Source organism: Erpetoichthys calabaricus, chromosome 2 (genome assembly GCF_900747795.2).
Source record: "Erpetoichthys calabaricus chromosome 2, fErpCal1.3, whole genome shotgun sequence".
Taxonomy (NCBI): domain Eukaryota; kingdom Metazoa; phylum Chordata; class Cladistia; order Polypteriformes; family Polypteridae; genus Erpetoichthys; species Erpetoichthys calabaricus.
In genome coordinates, this window is record NC_041395.2 from 209,957,346 (window position 1) to 209,977,695 (window position 20,350).

The following is a 20,350-nucleotide window of genomic DNA, read 5'->3' on the forward strand; positions in this document are numbered from 1 at the left end:
TTGCATGTTCTTTGCATTAAACATGAGCTTTTGGACATTGTGCAGATGTTCCATGGGTCAAATTTTGCAGTAATCGAAGTAGCACAGGTAGTCAAAAGAAGATCAGGGTGGTTTATTTTCTTTGAGTCTTTCAGCAATCAGTTATTTTAAGGAGTGCAGGAGTTCCACAGGAGGGGATCCTCTTTAGGTCCTGTGGACATTCTTGCTTTTCTCTCAGGGTCTCCTTCCGTTAGTCAAATGTTACCATTATGTTACATATACAGTACATGCTGGGAGTTCTTCTGCCATCTTCTGACAACCATGTCACGGACCAAATGAATTGCCCAGGGCTCATGTACAAGAATATTTGAGGTAGGATTTCTCTCATAGCTAGCATTGCTAGACAAAATTAACTAGTATCTGACCATGTTCATAACCTATTAGCATTAGCTAAGCACCATAATGCCATATCAGACTTCCCACACTCATTCTGCTGGAGATCTGCTAGCACATCCGCAGTTTGGCACTCACTCTTCTTTTACACATGCAAGTAAGAATTTCAAGGTGCTCTGTACACATGACAATAATGACTCTATAAACCTATAAGGTGAAAATTATTCTTTAAAAGTTCTGAATTCTGAGGGAGTAATTGCTCCCTGCTGATTACAGGTTCAACCCCAATTCGAAAAAAGTTGAAGTGCTCTTTAAAATTTAAATAACAGCAGAATGCAATTATTTGCAGCTCTCATAAACCTGTATTTTACTCACAATAAAATATTGAAAACATATTAATGTTTAACTGCGGTGGGTTGGCACTCTGCCCGGGATTGGTTCCTGCCTTGTGCCCTGTGTTGGCTGGGATTGGCTCCAGCAGACCCCCGTGACCCTGTGTTAGGATTCAGCGGGTTGGAAACTGGATGGATGGATGGATATTAATGTTTAAACTGAGAAAATGCACTATTTTAAGAAAAGAATAAGCTCATTTTAAATTTGATGCCAGCAACACGTCTCAAATAAGTTGGGATAGGGCCATGTTTACCACTTTTAGTAACAGTCCGTAAATGTCTGGAAACTGAGGGGGCCACTTGCTGGACTTTTGTCCCATTCTTGTCTGATATAGGATTCCAGCTACTCAAAAGTCCTGGGTCTTCTTTGTCATATTTTTAATTTCATGATGTGGCAATTTTTTCAATTGGGGAAAGGTTTGGACTGCAAACAGGCCACTTCAGCACCTCGACTCTTGTACTACGAAGCCATGCTGTTGTAATAGATGCAGTATGCAGTTTAGCATTGTCTTTCTGAAATATGCAAGGCCTTCCCTGAAAAGAAAGTTGTTTGTATTGGAGCATTTGTTGCTCTAAAACCTATATATACCTCTCAGCATTGATGGTGCCTTTCTAGATGTGCAAGCTGCCAATTCCATAGGCACTAATGCACCCACATAACATCAGAGATGCAGACTTTTGAACTGAGTGCTGATAACAAGCTGGATGGTCCCTCTCCTCTTTAGTCCGGAGGACGCAGCACCCATGTTTTGCAAAAAGAATTTCAAATTTTGATTTGTCTGACCACAGAACAGTTTTCCACGTTGCCTCAGTCCATTTTAAATGACCTTTGGCCCTAAGAAAAAGGCAGCGTTTCGGAGTCATGTTTATGTATGGCTTCTTCTTTGCATGACAGAGCTTTAACCTGCATTTGTGGATGGTATGGCAAACTGTGTTCACAAACAATGATTTCCTAAAATGCCTGTTCTTAATGCAGTGCCACCTGAGGGCCCGAAGATCATCCAATATTGATTTTCATCCTTGTCCCTTGTGCACAGAGACTTCTCCATATTCTCTGAATCTTTTGATAATATTATGTACTGTAGATAATGAGATACTCAAAGTTTTCACAATTTTACGTTGAGGAACATTATTCTGATATTGTTCCAAAATTTGTACACACAGTTTTTTGCAGATTGGTGAACCTGTGCCCATCTTTACTTCTGAGAGATTCTGCCTCTCTAAAATGCTCTTTTTATACTCAATCATGTTAGTGACCTGTTGCCAATGAAACTGATTAGTAGCAAAATGTTCCTCTAGCTGTTTCATTTTAGTACCACTTACTTTGCCAGCCCTTTGTTGCCCCATCCCAACTTTTTTGAGATGTGTTGTTTGCATCAAATTCAAAATGAGCTAATATTTTTCATGAAATAGTAAAATATCTCACTTTCAACATTAGGTATGTTTTCTGTGATCTATTGTGAATAATATATGGGTTTATGAGATTTGCAAATCATTGCATTCTGTATTTATTTACATTATATACAGCATCTAAACTTTTTTGGAATTGGTATTGTATGATAATATTAAATATGCACGTAGAAACATCATTGACAATGAAGAAACTTGACCACTATTTCAAGTGGCACACCGCCAGTTCAGCAGATCTCATAGTGTGGGATTCTGCTGCCTACAATAGATATATGGTCATCACTGCTACTTAGTTACTTACTTATTAGTGGCAGTTTGAGTGCATTCCAAGATGATTCAGTCACTTGTCATTCAATTTTTAATTGCAAACTTACGTGATGATATATTACAAAAGGAGGAGGAGGTGGTTGGAAGCATGCACTGATACATCGCATTGCTGCACCCACCGCATGATGAACCACCTCAGGATCCCAAATTTGGAACCATGCTCAGCCATGCAATGGTGACACCTCAGCACCATACTAGTTTGAATGAACTGGAACAGTGTGAGGTTTTTTACAGTGGCTAGAGTGCCAATCCTGCCACCAACCCTCGAGTTTTCCCTGCAAGATGGAGGACCTGCTTGCAGGGCCATTTTACAAAAGAACAATGCATAAACATACATTGCTACTATTTCTTAGTGTTAGTCTAATCACCTCCCCTAAAGTGTCAGCTACATCATGATGAATCCAAAGCAAGTTTAGCAAGGGGCATTACGCTTTCATGTGGGATCCAATGCATGATTTCAATCCAAAGAAAACATGCAGTGTTTAGATTTGCAATGAATATGTCTGAGAGTGTATAAGCAACGGACTTGAGCTCATGGAACTTTGCTTTATGCAGAACCGCAAAGCCATGCAGAGGTTGTATTAATCAAACAGGTATATGGTAAGAGCTCAAAGCTGACAGGGTCACATATGGAGGAAATTCAACATACAGCATAGAATATACTGCTTAATGCAAATAAATAAATAAAATATAAATAAAGCTACAATGTTAAAACTCTTAACTCTTTTTCTTAACTCTTAACTCAAAACTTTTTAACTTAACTTTCTTAACTCTTAACCCCTTTTGTTTCTCTCTTAACTCTTTTTCTTAACACTTGACTCTTCTGGCTCCTAAAATAATGAAGTCGATGCTCTGTCAGCTAAATAATTACTTGTCACAATTCATCACCAAAGAGAAAATAAAATTGCACCAAGGATGATTTGTGATATTTCTAGGTTAAAACACCCATATACAAAGGCAGAATTAAATCACTGAATTTACCAATAGAAGAGCTGACATTTTTTAATTCTGAATCTCTGTAGCAGCCATGTTATTTAAGTCGTAGTGCATTGCTGACCAGGTAAATGTGTCACATATTACATTTTTTGCTATATTTTATTTTTTGTTATTCAATTTATTTGTGTTTTCAAATCTTTCATTATATAAAACACACTGGATTAAATTGTACAGTATATCCATATATAAAAACATGTTTACGAATTCACGTTACCTAGATAGAGGTTCTGATGGAAGCCATGAGATGCATGGTGGTACAGTGGTAGCACTGATGCCTCGCAGTCAGGAGATTAGGGCTCGTGTACTGGTTGTCCTATGTTGCTTGCATGTTCTCCCCATGTCTGCATGGGTTTTCTCCAGGTGCTTCAGTTTCCTCCCACTGTCTAAAAATATGCAAGTTAGGTGAATTGGTGACACTAAATTGGCTCTAATGTGTGTGTGTCTGTGTTCTCTGTGCAATGAACTGATGCCCTGTCCAGGGTTTGTTCCTGCCTTGCACTCTGTGTTAGCTGGGATAGGCTCCAGCCCTGGATTTGGCGGCTAAGAAAACAAAATGACAATTTTTCCATAGAAACAAATTCTTGGTAGTAACCAGAAGAGTGTGTAAAAACATTTTCTTTCTTCTTCAGTTAGTTACACTTTAACCACATAAACATCTTACAGTATATAACCTAACTGCTTTGATGTCGTGGGCCACACGCATGTGAATCTCATGGTCATCAACCATGTAGCATCACAGCAAGCATACATACAAAACAGTGGCACCTACAGGAGAACAAAATGGGGACAAAATGAAGTCACCAAGCAGAACAACAAACTATAAATAGGAGGCAAAGCCTGGGTTTTGAGTTTGAGAGATAGGCAAATAATAACAATTTTCTGTTTATTAACTGTGTAACCAATGAACATATTACTTTAAACAAAAACAGAAACCAGAGAACAAGTGAAGGTTTATTTATTGTGTGAACATTCTTATTGGGGTTTGAAAAAAATCTAAATCATGAGAGGGTTAAAGTTAGAAACCTGAAATTAAGTTTTTGCATTATTAGTGCTTCTTTCCTTAAAGATGATTCAAACTTTGCACAAGGATCTGCAGCCCCTCACCTTTACATAAGATGTCAACTTTAACATCATTCATTGGTAAAAGCAGCACAGCATCCTCACAGCATTAAACCAATAGCATCACTAAACCAAATAACATCACAAAGTAATACAGCTAAAACAGCAACATAAATTAAAGTAAAGTTCATTAATATAAAACATGTGCAAAAATATTCCAAATACTGTATTCAACATTGGCTTGAACATCAGCAGATCCCATACTTTTCACTGAAATACAGGTTTGTATATTTGGTTTGAATAAAATTAATAATGATAACAGGAGCGTTAAAAAATGGCCTTTGCAAATCCTGACAAGTTAAACTCTAAGTAGTACTGACCGTTTTAGTATATTCCAATATAGCTATGTCATTTACCTGTTTAGTTTTTCATTTAGTTTTGTGTCCATTGCCTGATTAGTGAAGATCCAGTCATTTTTTGATTCACCTTATCAAGACTGTCATTAATTATTAAAGAAATTTGTGGTATAAAAGGAATAACACATCACATAAATATTCAAAAGCACACGGGAATAAAGCAGGAAGTTGTGTTAATAATTTTGATCCCCAAATAGTTTTTCAGTTAAAATTGTAAATGTTATGAAGGCATCAGCCACTGATGCACCTTTGCCTCTGAAGAGCTGCATTTAAATGACAATATCAGCAAAAAATACATTCAAATGGAAAATTCAGCCAGCATCTAACTGAAAGTAATGGTAATATATTAAGCTAATTATTAAATTAGCTTATAATAATCATCAGTGCTGTAAAAATGTAGCTTTTTCAGTGTACTGCATGGTCATAGATCAAAATTCCACAGCTGCACAAAATAAGCAGTATCCCATCACTCACTAAAGAAAAGAACAGTCAAGACAAATATGCTGAAATAATACAGAAGTTTTTGTTTATACATTAAGTAAAGCATAAAATAAAGCAAATAGGTGACATACTGTACACACAGGAATAGATTTTTTCTTGAAATAAGCTTTTTCTATTTTGCCCACTTTTATATGATATATTACTCCTGTTTGTTGACTTTTTTGTCATTTTTTCTATGAGGTCCAAAATCCACTTCTGCATAGGTGACTGTATCATGGTTCTCCTAAAAAGAAAGTAGCTCAGTTGAGAAAAATGTCATTCCCGAATTACATTTTTAGCATATTTTTAGTACAGAGTGGCCTCTTTTCTTCTACTTCTATGAGGCCCTGCTTCTGTTTTAGATTTCCCCCATGTCCCAAATTGGCTCCCCACTTTAATAGTAACACCTAAATCACCCTGGGCAAATGTAAAATTACCTTTAAATCTATAATGTCTGGGTCCTCCCTGTGTGGAGTTTGCATGTTCTCCCCGTGTCTGAGTGGGTTTCCTCAGGGCGCTCCGGTTTCCTCCCTCAGTCCAAAGACATGCAGGTTAGGTGCATTGGCGGTTCTAAATTGTCCCTAGTGTGTGCTTGGGGGGTGTGTGTGTGTGCCCTGCTGTGGGCTGGCACCCTGCCCGGGGTTGTTTTCTGCCTTGCGCCCTGTGTTGGCTGGGATTGGCTCTAGCAGACCCCCGTGACCCTGTAGTTAGTATTTAGCGGGTTGGATAACGGATGAATGGATCTACTATGATGTCTTTGTACAGGTACATTAGGAAATACAAGCAAACACAGAAAGAATATTCAACCAGGGTCCAAATGTTGTATCCAAGAAATGCTACTTGTTGTGCCACTAAGCACTGGCGTAGTGGACGAGAAGACAGCCCCTGCGAGGATCGGCTCCAAACCTAAAGGGCCTCCTCACCAGACCTCCACCAACCAGTCAGAAAAATACATATTTAATTTTTGAAAAAAGAAAAAGATTTTGTCGATTTTTAGATTAAGTGACAGAGTGAGAAGCTGGTCTGTCATGTCGCATGACGTTACATGCAACAGACGGGCGAATGCAATGGTATTTAATATCTGCATAAGTTTGTGAATAGACAACAACGGGATCCATCATGAAAAGAAAATGAAATCATAGGTGCTGCCTAAGTCAAGTTATTGGCACGACAGGCTATTGCCAAACTACCAAAGATAACATCAATGTTTAAAGCATCAGTGGAAGAGTGAATTGGAGAAATGCTGCCTGTGGCATAAACAGAGCAGATTGCTATACTGTATGTCATGTGAATCGAGAATTGCAGCAAGTCTAACAGAAGAGACTTCTTCTGCCTGTCCTGCTTGCCCATGTTTTCTCATCGCATATTACCACAAGTTTATTTATAATGATGTCCCAAAATAGAAATAAGGACATGCAGTATTTGAATAGAAAAAAGTTGATTTAACAAAATGTTTCATAATTGCCGGTATATGTTAATGCCATTCCAATTTTACCCCGAATTGCAAAAAATTCATCAGACTCTAAACATTATTTGAACAGCTTCTGATTTCAGCGGAGAAGCAAACAAGTTTAACAAGTTTGAAATACAGTAGATCAACCATTTAGTGTTTTTCTAGGGAACAAAAAAAAAAACAAATGTAGGAAATGGTCAAGGATGTCTTAGGATCTCATCGTTACAATTTGAGTTTCTATGTTTTGTTTTTTTGTACATATTTTCACTGGAGTGTTTGAGGTGTCCTGATTTTGACCTTTTCGTTTGTGTAATTAATATTGTTATTTTTGTTGCTTCAGATCCTTTTCATGAACGCCTGTTGTTTGTAGCAACTGTGCCATTGCTATAAATCACCGCGTACAACCTTGCCTTTGATTTTTGAAACCAAAAAAGGGCTGAATTCAAACGTGACACTGATCTGACTTTTTCTAGTGCAGTATGATTAGCAAAAAAAAGAAGCTAATGTCTTTAAGGCATTTCTTTCCTTGTGCAGAACACTGTGGGAGGGTTAAATGTGCAGAAACCAACAGCTCTGATCTTTTGTTTCTTGATTCTTTTCCCTGTCATCATGAGCTGATGAATGTGCATGCATACTGCACTGAAATAATGTGAAGTAGAGCAGCAAACAGCATCTTTTAGTTTGCATGTGTCTGACAGAAGTTTTTATTCATTTTGTGCATGTGAGGCATATTAGACAGATTCAGATAAAGTGCAAAATTTATCTGAGCAGTCCAAAAAAAAAATTTAGGCAAAAATTCAATATTATACCAGATGAAGGATACAGTCACTTTTAGCTACTGTGTGAATTTATATTAATTTGACATATGTAATTGTGTTCTAACGTGAAGCATTTTTTATTAATTTTAAAAATACCTTGTCTGTTCTTGCAGCTTACAATAGGGTTCATGAGAACATGGGGCCATAGATAGAAAAAAGTCTTAAATCATACTGAATACTTCTTTGCTTTAAGCCAAAAATGTTATCTAGTATCGATCTGCTTCTTGAAGTTATATACTGTATTGGGAATTGTAGTTCTTTGGGACAGTCCTGTTGGATTTCATGGGTGCTGCCTGGGGGTTCTGAGGAGATTTGTGGGCACTACTTTCAGATGCATCCAGAAGTACTCCCGAGCCACAGTTTCAGGACACTGGAAGTACTCCCAGGCTTTCTATAAAAGGAGCAGCCTGCTTCAGTACAGGGAGCCAGAGTCAGAAGGAGGAAGGCAAAGCTTGCTGAAGGAGCAGAGGAGAGATGAGAGAAGTGCTGCATGGTTAAATTCTGTGTTTTGAAGCCCTGTGTAAAGGTTAGAGAGAAGAATGAAAACCTTTGCAACACACAATAAATTGTGCCAGTGCAGTTGTGTTGGGTATTTGGGGTCTGCAATGCCTCCTGGCAACTTTCTGAAAACAGTTACAGTGATCCCTCGCTATATCGCGCTTCGCCTTTCGTGGCTTCACTCCATCGCGGATTTTATATGTAAGCATATTTAAGTATATATCGCGGATTTTTTGCTGGTTCGCGGATTTTTGCGGACAATGGGTCTTTTAATTTCTGGTACATGCTTCCTCAGTTGGTTTGCCCAGTTGATTTCATACAAGGGACGCTATTGGCAGATGGCTGAGAAGCTACCCAGCTTACTTTTCTCTCTGTCTTGCGCTGACTTTCTCTGATCCTGACAGATGGGGATTGAGCAGGGGGGCTGTTCGCACACCTAGACGATACGGACGCTCGTCTAAAAATGCTGAAAGATTATCTTCACGTTGCTATCTTTTGTGCAGCTGCTTCCTGAAACGACATGCTGCACGGTGCTTCGCATACTTAAAAGCTCGAAGGGCACGTATTGATTTTCGATTGTTTGTTTTTCTCTGTCTCTCTCTCTCTCTCTCTCTCTCTCCCTGCTCCTGACGGAGGGAGTGTGAGCTGCCGCCTTCAACAGCTTTGTGCCGCGGTGCTTCGCATACTTAAAAGCCAAACAGCCCTATTGATTTGTTTGCTAGAGATTGTTTTCTCTATCTATGTGACATTCTGTGCTCCTGACACACACTCCTTTGAAGAGGAAGATATGTTTGCATTCTTTTAATTGTGAGACTGAACTGTCATCTCTGTCTTGTCATGGAGCACAGTTTAAACTTTTGAAAAACAGACAAATGTTTGTTTGCAGTGTTTGAATAACGTTCCTGTCTCTCTACAACCTCCTGTGTTTCTGCGCAAATCTGTGACCCAAGCATGACAATATAAAAATAACCATATAAACATATGGTTTCTACTTCGCAGATTTTCTTATTTTGCGGGTGGCTCTGGAACGCAACCCCCGCGATGGAGGAGGGATTACTTATATCAATACAATATTTGTGTTGGGGTGCGAGTCTTTCCCAGAAGCCAGAGTAAATGCTGGAACCCAGTCCTGTGTACCAAAACATCCTCCGAGAGCAACTTCTCCCAACCATCCAATAACAGTTTGGTGATGAGCAATGCCTTTTCCAGAATGATGGAGCACTGTGCCATAAGGCAAAAGTGGTAAGTAAGTTGTTTGAGGAACAAAACATCAAAATTTTGGCTCCATGGCCAGGAAACTCCCCAGACCTTAATCCCATTGAGAACTTGTAGTCAATCCTCAAGAGCCAGGTAGACAAACAAAAACCCACTAATTCTGACAAACTCCAGGCATTGATTATGCAAGAATTGGCTGACATTAGTCAGGATTTGTCCCAGAAGTTGATTGACAGTATGCCAGGGTGAATTGCAGATGTCTTGAAAAAGAAGGGGCAACACAGCAAATATGGACTCTTTGCATAAACGTAATGTAATTGTCAATAAAAGCCTTTGAAACTTATGAAACGCTTGTAATTATACTTCAGTATACATTTGAAATGTCTGGCAAAAATATCTGAAAAACACTGAAGCAGCAAACTGTGAAAACTAATATTTGTGTCATTATCAAAATGTTTGGCCATGACTGTATATCAATGTGTCTTGCAGCTTTCAGTTTACAGTAATTATAGATATTGTGTGGTAATTGCATCAATGCAGATTTTATTCACCCAACATCTGAGAAAAGTCTTCATCTTCAAGTCTACTTGATATCAGGGCTGGATTGTTAAGTTCCCATGTGGTTACTGGCTTGTTAGGTATCCACTTTCTATACAAAAAAAATGTGGCCACATTACAAAATGTGCCTAAACTTGCTAGATTTTTCTTAGAAAAGATTAAGTCTTTCAACTATTAGGATTTGCATCAGCACATAAGAAGTTCAGATTATCTTGGCCAGGAGTGGTTGACGAACATTATAGTAATCTCAGTAAACAGAAACAAGAAGCCAACATTAATGAGTCCGATGATGATGATGATGATGATGATAATGAACCCCCGCGCCTGTCTACGTCATTTTTGCAGACCTTCTGTAATGAGGACCAGTAACAGAGCAACTAAGGGAAGTGACTATACAGCAAAAGTCTTTATTTCACAGAGTAGCAAGTTTGACTTTTGTGTATTTTTCTATTTTTTGTTTTGTTATCTGTTCAGATTTAAAGATAATCTTGATTTTGTACAGTTAGCTAAAAGGTATTGTGCCTATTGTGTTGATTTACTGTTAAGGTTTTGATACTTAATGTACTTAACCCTTGATGTACATTTTGTTTAGGTTTTATTACCTTACTTTATTGCATGTAAATACAATAGATATCTCTGGCCTTATTGTGTTTGTTTCTATTTTGTTGAAAAAAGATCTGCATGAAGCTACTTCAGGAAAGTTTTTAAAAAGCCAAATGCAAAAATTTGAAAGAAATTCCATTTTTACTGTGGTTTTCTTATTTTCTAAATGTATGTTGGAAACAGCACGATTGTGATTCATAAAATGATAATAATTATAATTGAATACACAGATTCTAGGTTTCAGCCTTTTAGAAGTTTGTTTGCCTTTAGTAGTGGTTTATTAAATGTTTTTTGATGTATAGCATATTGCATTTGGTTTAACATTGTGTGTACGTGTGTGTGTATGTATTGGCTGTAGGCACCAGAGGCGCCAATATAATGTAACATACATAGGACTTGTATCTGTTGAGTTATGATTTGAATTCAAAAATCAAAGGCAAATGTCAGATATAAACTGAGTTCAAAATTCCTTTGTTTATCAGTTTTTCCTTTGTTATTTTAAAGTTTAAACACGCGCTTAATGAGAGCTACTATCTTATAAGAGAGTAAATCAAAAAGTAAAGTCAATTTGACAATTATGTAGCAACCACAACGGATAAGAAGCTGACACAGTACAGCATGTTCGCAAAATCTTATGGGTAGGTTGAATACACATAGTGCAGTGCTCTGCCATTAGTCTACTTGAATTCAAGGTCAAATGAACATGGATGCTCCATTGTGGGATTGCACCATTGTGAATGCATATTTGTTTCCGCAGTTAGAGTGAAACCTGCTGAAATTCAGGATGTAACAAGATTGAATGCCATTGATATTGTGCCACCATCTTTTATAGGATTTGTGTGATATTAAACTTTGCAGCATTTGCAATGCATGGGTGAGCAGCAATCATCATTGTGTACATCGAGAGCAGGTACCCAAGACAGGTTTTCTGGACTACACCCCATTCAAGGAACAAAAAGGACCAAAACCAAAGATCATGACAATCATATTTTTATAATGCCAGACCAAAGTGTTAGTGGTTGAGTTGGACCACAGCATAGGCAATGCCCACCTTTGTTTTTCAGCACACACTTCCTTGCTACAATAATTCCTGTAAAAAATGATTATGGGATGGAGTATAATCAAAAAATGCAAAGTAAAGTCTTTTACTGGGAATTCAAAATAACCTAATGCCAAAACCAGAATGCTAACCAGAGTTGTAATCAGAAACACACTAAATAACTCATCAACACTCTTTGAAGTATTTACAAACTAGGTTGCAAGTATGAACATGCTGCTGGCTTATAAACTTCTGATGTCACAAAGTGCAAGTTCCTGGTCTCCATCCCCAGAACATGGCAACCACACAATGCATCATGGCAATGATAACATAACACAGCAGTGCCCACAGCAAAAGTAAAATAGCTTACTGATGGGTAAAGTTTTACAAGTCCTTCAGCCCAATTGGTGGAAGCAGGGAGACCTCCTGCTGCTGTATGAGTTATAGTGGAGGAGCTGAAGTGAGTATTGTGTAGCATTTCAAAGGTGGACAAGTGATGTACGTACCTGGCTGGACAGTCAGGGTGCAAAGCTCATGTTTAGTTAGACCCAGAGGGGTACATAGTTTTGTGTTTGGCTCAGTGATTGAAGTGGAACAGAATAACTGGCAGTACTCGGTTTAGTCAGTGTCTGCTCCTCCTCAGCTTTTATTATTACTTTTACAGGAAATATTAATCAAGTGGAGGAGGTCATGTACTGTACTGGCACCAGTACACTAAGAGCCATTGCCAGTACTCTAAGGAGAAATTGAAGAAGATGCTGGTGCTGTGTACAGGTGAATACTGACCGACTTCAAGCACTGGTTTGGCTGATTTGTTTGTTTCATTTGTCCTCTCCAGTCTTGTTTTTTCTTTAATAAAATACACATTTTGCAGTAATTTGGTCTCCTTTAATTATGTGAAAAGAAGAAGATCATGGTATTTAAATACATTCTTATTTATTATGTCTCTAGAGAGGGGTGACATGTTGCATGTTGTTTGGACATGACTGTACTCTGTATATGTGACCAAACCTTTGCTAGTACTCTTACTACTACTGTTACTGATCTTCGTATTGCCTGACATTTCTACCCATAAAATCATGCATTGTATTCTTGACATATAATCACATATTAAGTTAATCTTTCTTGTACAAAAAACTGACAGACAACAGTGTCTAAATGTATAAAGATAGAAACTGTACTTATAATACAAAATACACATATATCAAAAGCTAAAAAGAAAACCTTAACCTGGAAACAAAGTTTTTAATACCTTTGAATCACTAGTGGAGAATTCTTCCCTTCTTTGTCCACAGTTTCCAGCCATCTCTGAATGAAGGAAGTTGGACTAAGTTACTCCTTTACAATAGAATATATAATTATACATTTTTACAGAATATCATTTTTAGTACCTCTGCAATCTGTCAGTATGAAACTTGCAAACCAGACGAGTAACAAAATTCCGAGTGCTACTGCGGCAAAAACAGCAAACTTTCCAAAGCAAGATCCTAGAATGAAAGAATAACCCAATTAACACACATCACTAAATTTGGCACACACTGCAAAAACATCATTTCTGATTAATGAACCTCCTTGGACACATAACATCATGGTGGACCATGCCGAAAGTATAAGACACCCATAAGACACCCATTGGATGTAGGATGCAAAAAGGATGTGATTTGACATGGAAAATATAAAAACACGATTCGAGAGGAAGAAAACCTCAAAACACACCAGGGCCAAACTTTTTAAACTTGACAAAGCCTTCTCTATATTTGCATATTTTGTGACTGTCCATCCAGCCTCATCCCTGCCAGTACTGGAGCGTAGTGGGCTTTTTTTTACATTTAGTTTTCCATCTGAACAGCTTTAATTAATTTTCTGGGATATCTTGAGTGTGTTTCTTTCCCAAAACTGAATCTTGTAAATCAGAAGCAAATATGGCACAACCCACCTACTACATATCGCTTTGTGTCTTCAAGGGATGTTTACAATGCTTCCTTGTTGTTCTGAAAATCACAACCTTAATTTTTTATTTCTTTACCAAAGGTGTTATTTTTTTTCTTTAACAATTAAAATATCTTTTGCATTTAATACAACTTATTATGAAATTTTTAACAGTACAATCAATAAAAATTAGGTAACACATTTCAATTGTATTATTTTTAAATAGTAATTTTTCATTGTTAATAGCATCATCAATAAAATGTGTATATACTGTTAATAAATGATTTTTAATGGATAACTAAACTAAAGTGTAACCCTTATTTGTATTTTCATGTTTTCTAAAGTAATTGAATTAACCTAGAAGACTACAATTCTACAAGACTAATTACACTATGTGAATTTATAAAAAAAAAAGCATGCTTCATCATTTTGAAAAACAAAAATATTGTTTTGCATATGTGGTTTAATTGTCCAAGGAATAAGATGTCATCTTTATACATAATATGCTACTGTGGCTGTTTGTTTGTCTGTCCAGGATTTTAAATCACCTGTAGTGTACTGTTTGACCTATTGACCTGAAATTTGGTACACATATACTACGTGACTTCTACTATCCACTTTCAGGGTGATGATTGACCTCCAAGGTTTTTCCTCTTTTAATTTTTATTTTATTGTAGAATCAGCTCTCGGCAGCAGCCAGCAGGGCGGCCGTGCAGCACATGCGTTTGGGTCCCATTCTCATCGCTACCACCATCGCCGTCACTTCCCCTACCTCTTCATATCTTAAATCATTCTTAAGGCAGATTGAAGACAGCTTAAGTGAAAAATTAAAGAAAATGTGCTAAGTAATTGCAACACAAACACTGACTTAATCAGTTTTAACATGAAAAGATGACGATGAAAGAAGAGAAGAAGCGGGCTGCTGGGGTGGAGAAAAAAAGTGCTGCTCAGGAAGCAGCAAGCGCATCAACCTCTGAACAAATGAATGCTAAACGTACAGAGAAAGAGGATGAAAACTAGGAATGCTCAAGTCAAGTGTATTCGTGCAGTGCACTGTTACTGGTATCACATAATTGTTTAGGTTATGTTTTTCTCAGTCAAATAAAGTTATACAGTAAGAAACATTCCATTTATTTTAAAGTGTAGAACTGTGTGTCTTTTAAAAATGTCCTTTTTATTTTAATTTATGGATGTGTTTACTCATTGTCACATTCAGTTCATTCCATGACTTTTCCAACATCAGTATTATACCCACCTTTTCTGTTGATGCTGCTATGCCTCGATGTGTTTAAAGCGAGCTGCACTTGACACGCACACATGGTGCCAGTGTGCCACACCTCAGTAGACACAGCCAAGCTGCTCATCACCTTCAGCTTACTTGCATTTTCACTCTGCACTTCTAGCCCAGAGCCGGGTGTGTGCACACTTTGTAAATTGCCATTAATAAACCACCTCAAGGACATGTAGGGTGTGGAGATCTCCGTCACCAGACAAATGAGAGTCACGTGGTCACTTGACCCGTACTGTGAGACAAATAGAGACACTTTGCCTTTCATCTTAGGATCATCTATGAAAAGAAAGCCAGAAACATGAAATGATGGCAACATGATGTAAAATCGTATAGATGGAATCTAAACACTGAGTGATTTTTTTTTATATAAAATAGTTCTATATGGCACAATTATTATATGTTGGATTACAAAATAAAGAAGCAAACTGTTAGTGCTGAAGTTATACAGCATTTCCAAAACAAATGGAAAGGAAAGGCAGAGTATTTTGGGATTTAGCTCAATTATTCAAATTCCTGGTGGCAGTTACCATTCATTTATATGTTCATTTGTGTTTCAGGTCTGATTATTTCAACACAGAGTCATTGGAGGCCACAGTCCTTTCTCACAGCATTAGGATCAGGGCAGAACCAGTCCCAGACAGGGTCTGTTTATTACTGGCTATACTGCCACAGTGACAATTCAGCTTCTCCAAAGAAATTAAGTGAGACATTTTTGGAAACTGGGAAGAACCAAAAAACTTTACCAAGACAGCACCTGTCTTGAGATTTGAACTCAAGAATTTGATCTCAGTGATAAATGACACGTCTGGGTATATAATCAGCTCTCATTGTCTAATTATTCCAGATCTCTCTAAATGATTTTCATTACTATATTCACCTCTGTAATTTTTTGAAACACAACTGAAATTTCTATGCACTGTGAGCCATTCAACAAGTTTATAAAAGGAGATTCTGTTACCAGAGCTACATATCAACAAGTTAGTTTAACTTTAATCTCTTGAAATAATGGGAATTACTAGAAAAAAAAACCAGAAAGGTTAAGGGTACGGTTACCCTATAAAGATAACTCTATGAAGATATCTGAACATTTTCACAAATCCTCTTCACAAATCCTCTTCATTTCAAGTTTCAGGCTCAGTGCAAGACTAACCATTAATCTACAAGAAGCACTGAGAGAGGGTCCCATGGATGGATGGGCTCAGTATTGGCCTGAACCAGTGTTTAAAGTGGAAAAAAGCCTGAATTAGTGTAAGCCATCATAATTCAGGGTGTTCATAAGAAATGTAATGATTTACTTCATGAGATAGAAGTACATAATAGACATGAATAGTTGAGTTAAATATTTGAAATATTAAAATCTGTGCTTCAATATAAATGTTTAAAGTCTAAATATTCTTGAATGTAATACAAACTTGTCATTTTTCACAGTCCATAGAGGACTAGATCCCTAATAAAGAACCAAAAATTAAAACTAATATCAAATTCGTAATCACTGACCTTCAAATGGTCTAAAACAATATCTCACTTTCTTATGTTTGAAATTTGACATCTTTAACCTTCTGAGATTTACTCTTAGAGGAGCTGGGACCACGAATAAAAATAAAATATCAGAATTATATTCATTACCAGTTAACATAAAATGACACTGTATGCCTATAATACTAATCCTCAGTTTTTCAAAGTTTTTTGAAAAAGAGTAACTTTGACTTCTCATAACCCATTAGGGAGTACACCCCTGAGGTCTGTTGATGCAGCATGCACAATTTCAACTTCTTGTTATTTTTGGGGCAGATACCTATTGGTTTTATTCTTTATCATAAGGTTATAATTTCCTGTACAAAATGTGGACCAAAAATGACTTAAAAATCCAAAAAGGAGTGTTGGTCAAAAAGCTTGATGTCTTGCATAACAATCAAGACAAGCAGAATGGTGTATCATATTTGAGGCTTTTCTTGTACCAGTGAGATAAGAGGGGCAGGACAAAAATAAATAAAGAAATATCAAAGCATTCATAAGTAATTATTACAAAAAATAAGTCATGAGATGGTACCATTTATGTGCACAACTCCAGCCTTTGCATTTATTACAAAGGTACTCCAAAAACATACAGAACCTATAATTATGTTCTAGAAGGATTTCCCTCATAATGTCTTTCATGGAAATTTTTTATGGCTCTTTGTGTGCCGGCATTTTTTATAATTTTTATATTTATCTCCTTTCTTGGTGATTGCTGACTGGTTCTCTCTGCACTGCTACAGACTGCTACACTCATTCATTTGGCATGTAGCTAGACCAATGGAACTCCATTTCTATCAAAGAAAATATAACAGAAAAGAACAGAAATTGAAATCTATTACGTTATACGTAATGATGGTGAACCCGAAATTAAATTGATCAATCTGAACTCCTCCAGCTTCCATGTTATAAAAATATACTAATCTGTGAATTAATGGCATACGTAAAGGCTGAATTTTTGTACACACCCTTGAATTTGATGAGTAACCGATGGTTTGAAAGTAAAAGAATGGAACACTCACATTAAAATTTTACAAGCAGGAGAATGCTGTTCGGACCATTCCTGTCCACTTCAAGCACGAGTTTAAACACATCCAACTATATGATACTTCCAGAAAGAAATTATTTAGATCTTTAACAGGCCCAACAAATAATGAACAGATGATAACCGATCAGTGAAATACAACTGTACTGCATACAAAAATACAGGCTACGTTCAGGTTTCTTTATAGATCGCGCACTATACATTAAAAATGTCTGTTTCATTCACACATTAGGAGAAATTTTCAAAAACCAAAAAAATAGTTTAATGAGAAATGGTTCTTTGTCGTCCGTTGGTTCTTCAAGAAACTGCACAATCCAGTAAAGTGCCATTAAAAGATCAATATGTTTAAGAGTGCAGACGAGAGCTTATAGCTTGTGTTGATTTACTTGAAGTGAATGGTGAGGCTGTTGAATTTTTATTCTATTAACATTAAGCAAGAAAGCTTCCGTAAATGAGAAGAAACGTGATGTCCCGATTCAAACACTCGCACAGACCAGTCGTTTAAACGCTTTATTTTTAAAACGATACTGAGAAAGTGTGGATCGGTCATTACTTTAACACTCGGCAAATTTTCACCTCAATCATTAAGCGTTAAATAGAAAACCAAATGATGACCATCACTAAGTTGGACCATTTCCTGGAATTCAAGCTCACGGTCCGAGAAGTGTCACTGGAGATGATCACAAGATGATCTTTACATGGCAAATGTTCGAAATTCAGTTTTACGTGAGCATACAATTCTGAGTTAATTCAAAATAACATTAAATACTATATGGTATCCTGTAGATATTGCAATTTATATTCTGAGTGCAAGAAAGGCATTAGGGAAGTCGGCTGCATTTTTGCTAAGAGGTCTCCAATTTTACTTTGCAACTTGATCAGAAGATAATTTAATGAGATGTCTTAAATTGCATTTAGGCTCACGAGTTCTTTCTCAAATGTATGAATAAATAACCAGAATCAGTGGAATTTAGAGAAAACTTTATTTAACACTGATATATAATATGATGTTGCATTTTAAAAAGATGCACATTGCACAGATTCTAACTTTCGGAATTGTCGACATATTGCAGAAAGCCCTCCCGCCTCCTCCCGAGGTGAGCGAGTCCAAGCAGGCCCGGCCTTAGGCATAGGCGAAGTAGGCGACCGCCTAGGGCCCGGCGTCCGGGGGGCCCCGGATCGACTCCTTGGTCTAATTTTCACGCATTTCACAGAGCTTCCAGGGGGCCCCTGGACCCCCTTTTCGCCTAGGGCCCCAGAATACCTAAGACCGGGCCTGGTCCAAGCCAAGTGTAGGTCACTGTCTACGATCTCTCTACGAGTGTGCTTATGGTTTTCCTCCGCATACTTCGGGTTTACATACAAATCCTAAAGACTTGCGTGCCAGGCAAAATCGCAATTATTAAATGAACAGTTACAGCGTTCAGGTAGTTCTCCGATGTTTGCCCAGTGGAAAAAAGCGAGTCAATATACAGTATACACTTTAATTGTTAATTTAACGCTATGTGCATTGGACCCCGATGGCAGTGCTGAGAGTACTTCATGGTGCACAGACCCCTGACACCCAGCCCAGCATGGACCCGGCTGATGGAACAAGCTCGGAAACAAGTGGACGGACTGTGTGAAGTCTGGGCTCTTTTTCGGTGTTTCTGTGAGATAATAACATGTCATTAGCTTTTCGTGTAACATTTTAAATAGTTTAGTTTGCTTTCTATGCCGGTCACTAGGTGTTTTGAAATATTACAGAAAATGCATTCTTATATGTTTCCGGAACAAAAACATTAGAACGATTGTCATAATTGGCATAATGATACTGACCTGAAACTATTTAATGGATTGACGCTTATTTGGGCTAAATGTCCTAATTCTCACTTAAAGTAAAAGAGTACTTTGGTGCAAATTCCCTTTAAAACATCATTGTAATGGGACAACAGACAACGTCACTTGATGCACCTAAAACTTCATGGAGTCGAAAAGTTATATTTTCTTCTGGTAAATTTAGGTGGTCAGACACTTACCTCCTACGACGAGGACGACTCCTTTATCTGGAAATTTGAGGTAGCTACCCATATTCTCTGAACAATAATATTCGCCAGAATCATTTCTCTGAGCATTATAAATGACTAAATTTACAGTTGTTTCATTAACTGTGTTAATTTTGTATTTACAGTGCGGCGCTGTACATTCTTTTTTGGCATCCAGCAGCTCCGTTCTGTCGTTCTGTGACCTCTTAAGCCAATGGATCTTGTAATTGATGTCTCCTTCTATAATGTTGGGAAAAGTGCAGCTCATAATCACAGTGTCTCCCTCCTTGGAGAAAAAGACCGACCTGTGTCCTATGGCACAGACTAGAAAATACAAACATAGAATTACCTGTGAGAGAAGTTATTTTAAGCTGTTTTTCAAATATTTTCTACAAGTATTTCTCTTTTCTGAAGCATATGAATTCATACAAAAAATAATGCATTTTCTAATAAATTGATTACTTTCGTTGTTTCATCAAGAGTAGTCACGCTGGACGTTTGGATACACCATGCTTGAATAACGCACTTACCTGTGGAGAACAAACTGAATACGATGAAAGAGACCATTTATCTTTATCTTGCGTTGCGCTGGTGTAATTGCTACTGATTAAAAGCAAGTGAGTGAAAGACAAAAGCAATGGGCAGTGTATTGACAGGCAGTGGACACGTGGTTTCCTACATCAGAAAACACCTTATAAATAATCGTCCTTTATAAACAGTGCTGGTGCAGCGCGTTGGGCTGGGTGAAGATGTTTCTTCTTACACTTATGTTGTTCTTTTTTACTGACACATTTTTTTAATGGAGTTGCTAGTTAATAGTGGTAATAAAATATACCGTTATAGCTTTTGAATTAGCTAGAAAAACTTTTATAAAAAAAAAATATATACTTGCATACATACAATGTATAGC

At 37.3% G+C, this 20,350-nt stretch overlaps 1 protein-coding gene across 1 annotated transcript; it reads right to left on the bottom strand.

The window, feature by feature from the left end:
• Positions 1–5,592: 5,592 nt before the first annotated feature.
• LOC127526716 (M1-specific T cell receptor beta chain-like) lies at positions 5,593–20,079 on the bottom strand. The gene is made up of 6 exons (XM_051923088.1): positions 19,971–20,079; positions 19,435–19,764; positions 14,821–15,132; positions 13,028–13,123; positions 12,889–12,944; positions 5,593–5,696 (listed from the first exon to the last, which is right to left on the bottom strand). The coding sequence occupies exons 1-6, from the start codon at positions 20,005–20,007 to the stop codon at positions 5,613–5,615; spliced, it is 915 nt and encodes a 304-aa protein (XP_051779048.1). The 5' UTR covers positions 20,008–20,079; the 3' UTR covers positions 5,593–5,612.
• Positions 20,080–20,350: the final 271 nt, after the last annotated feature.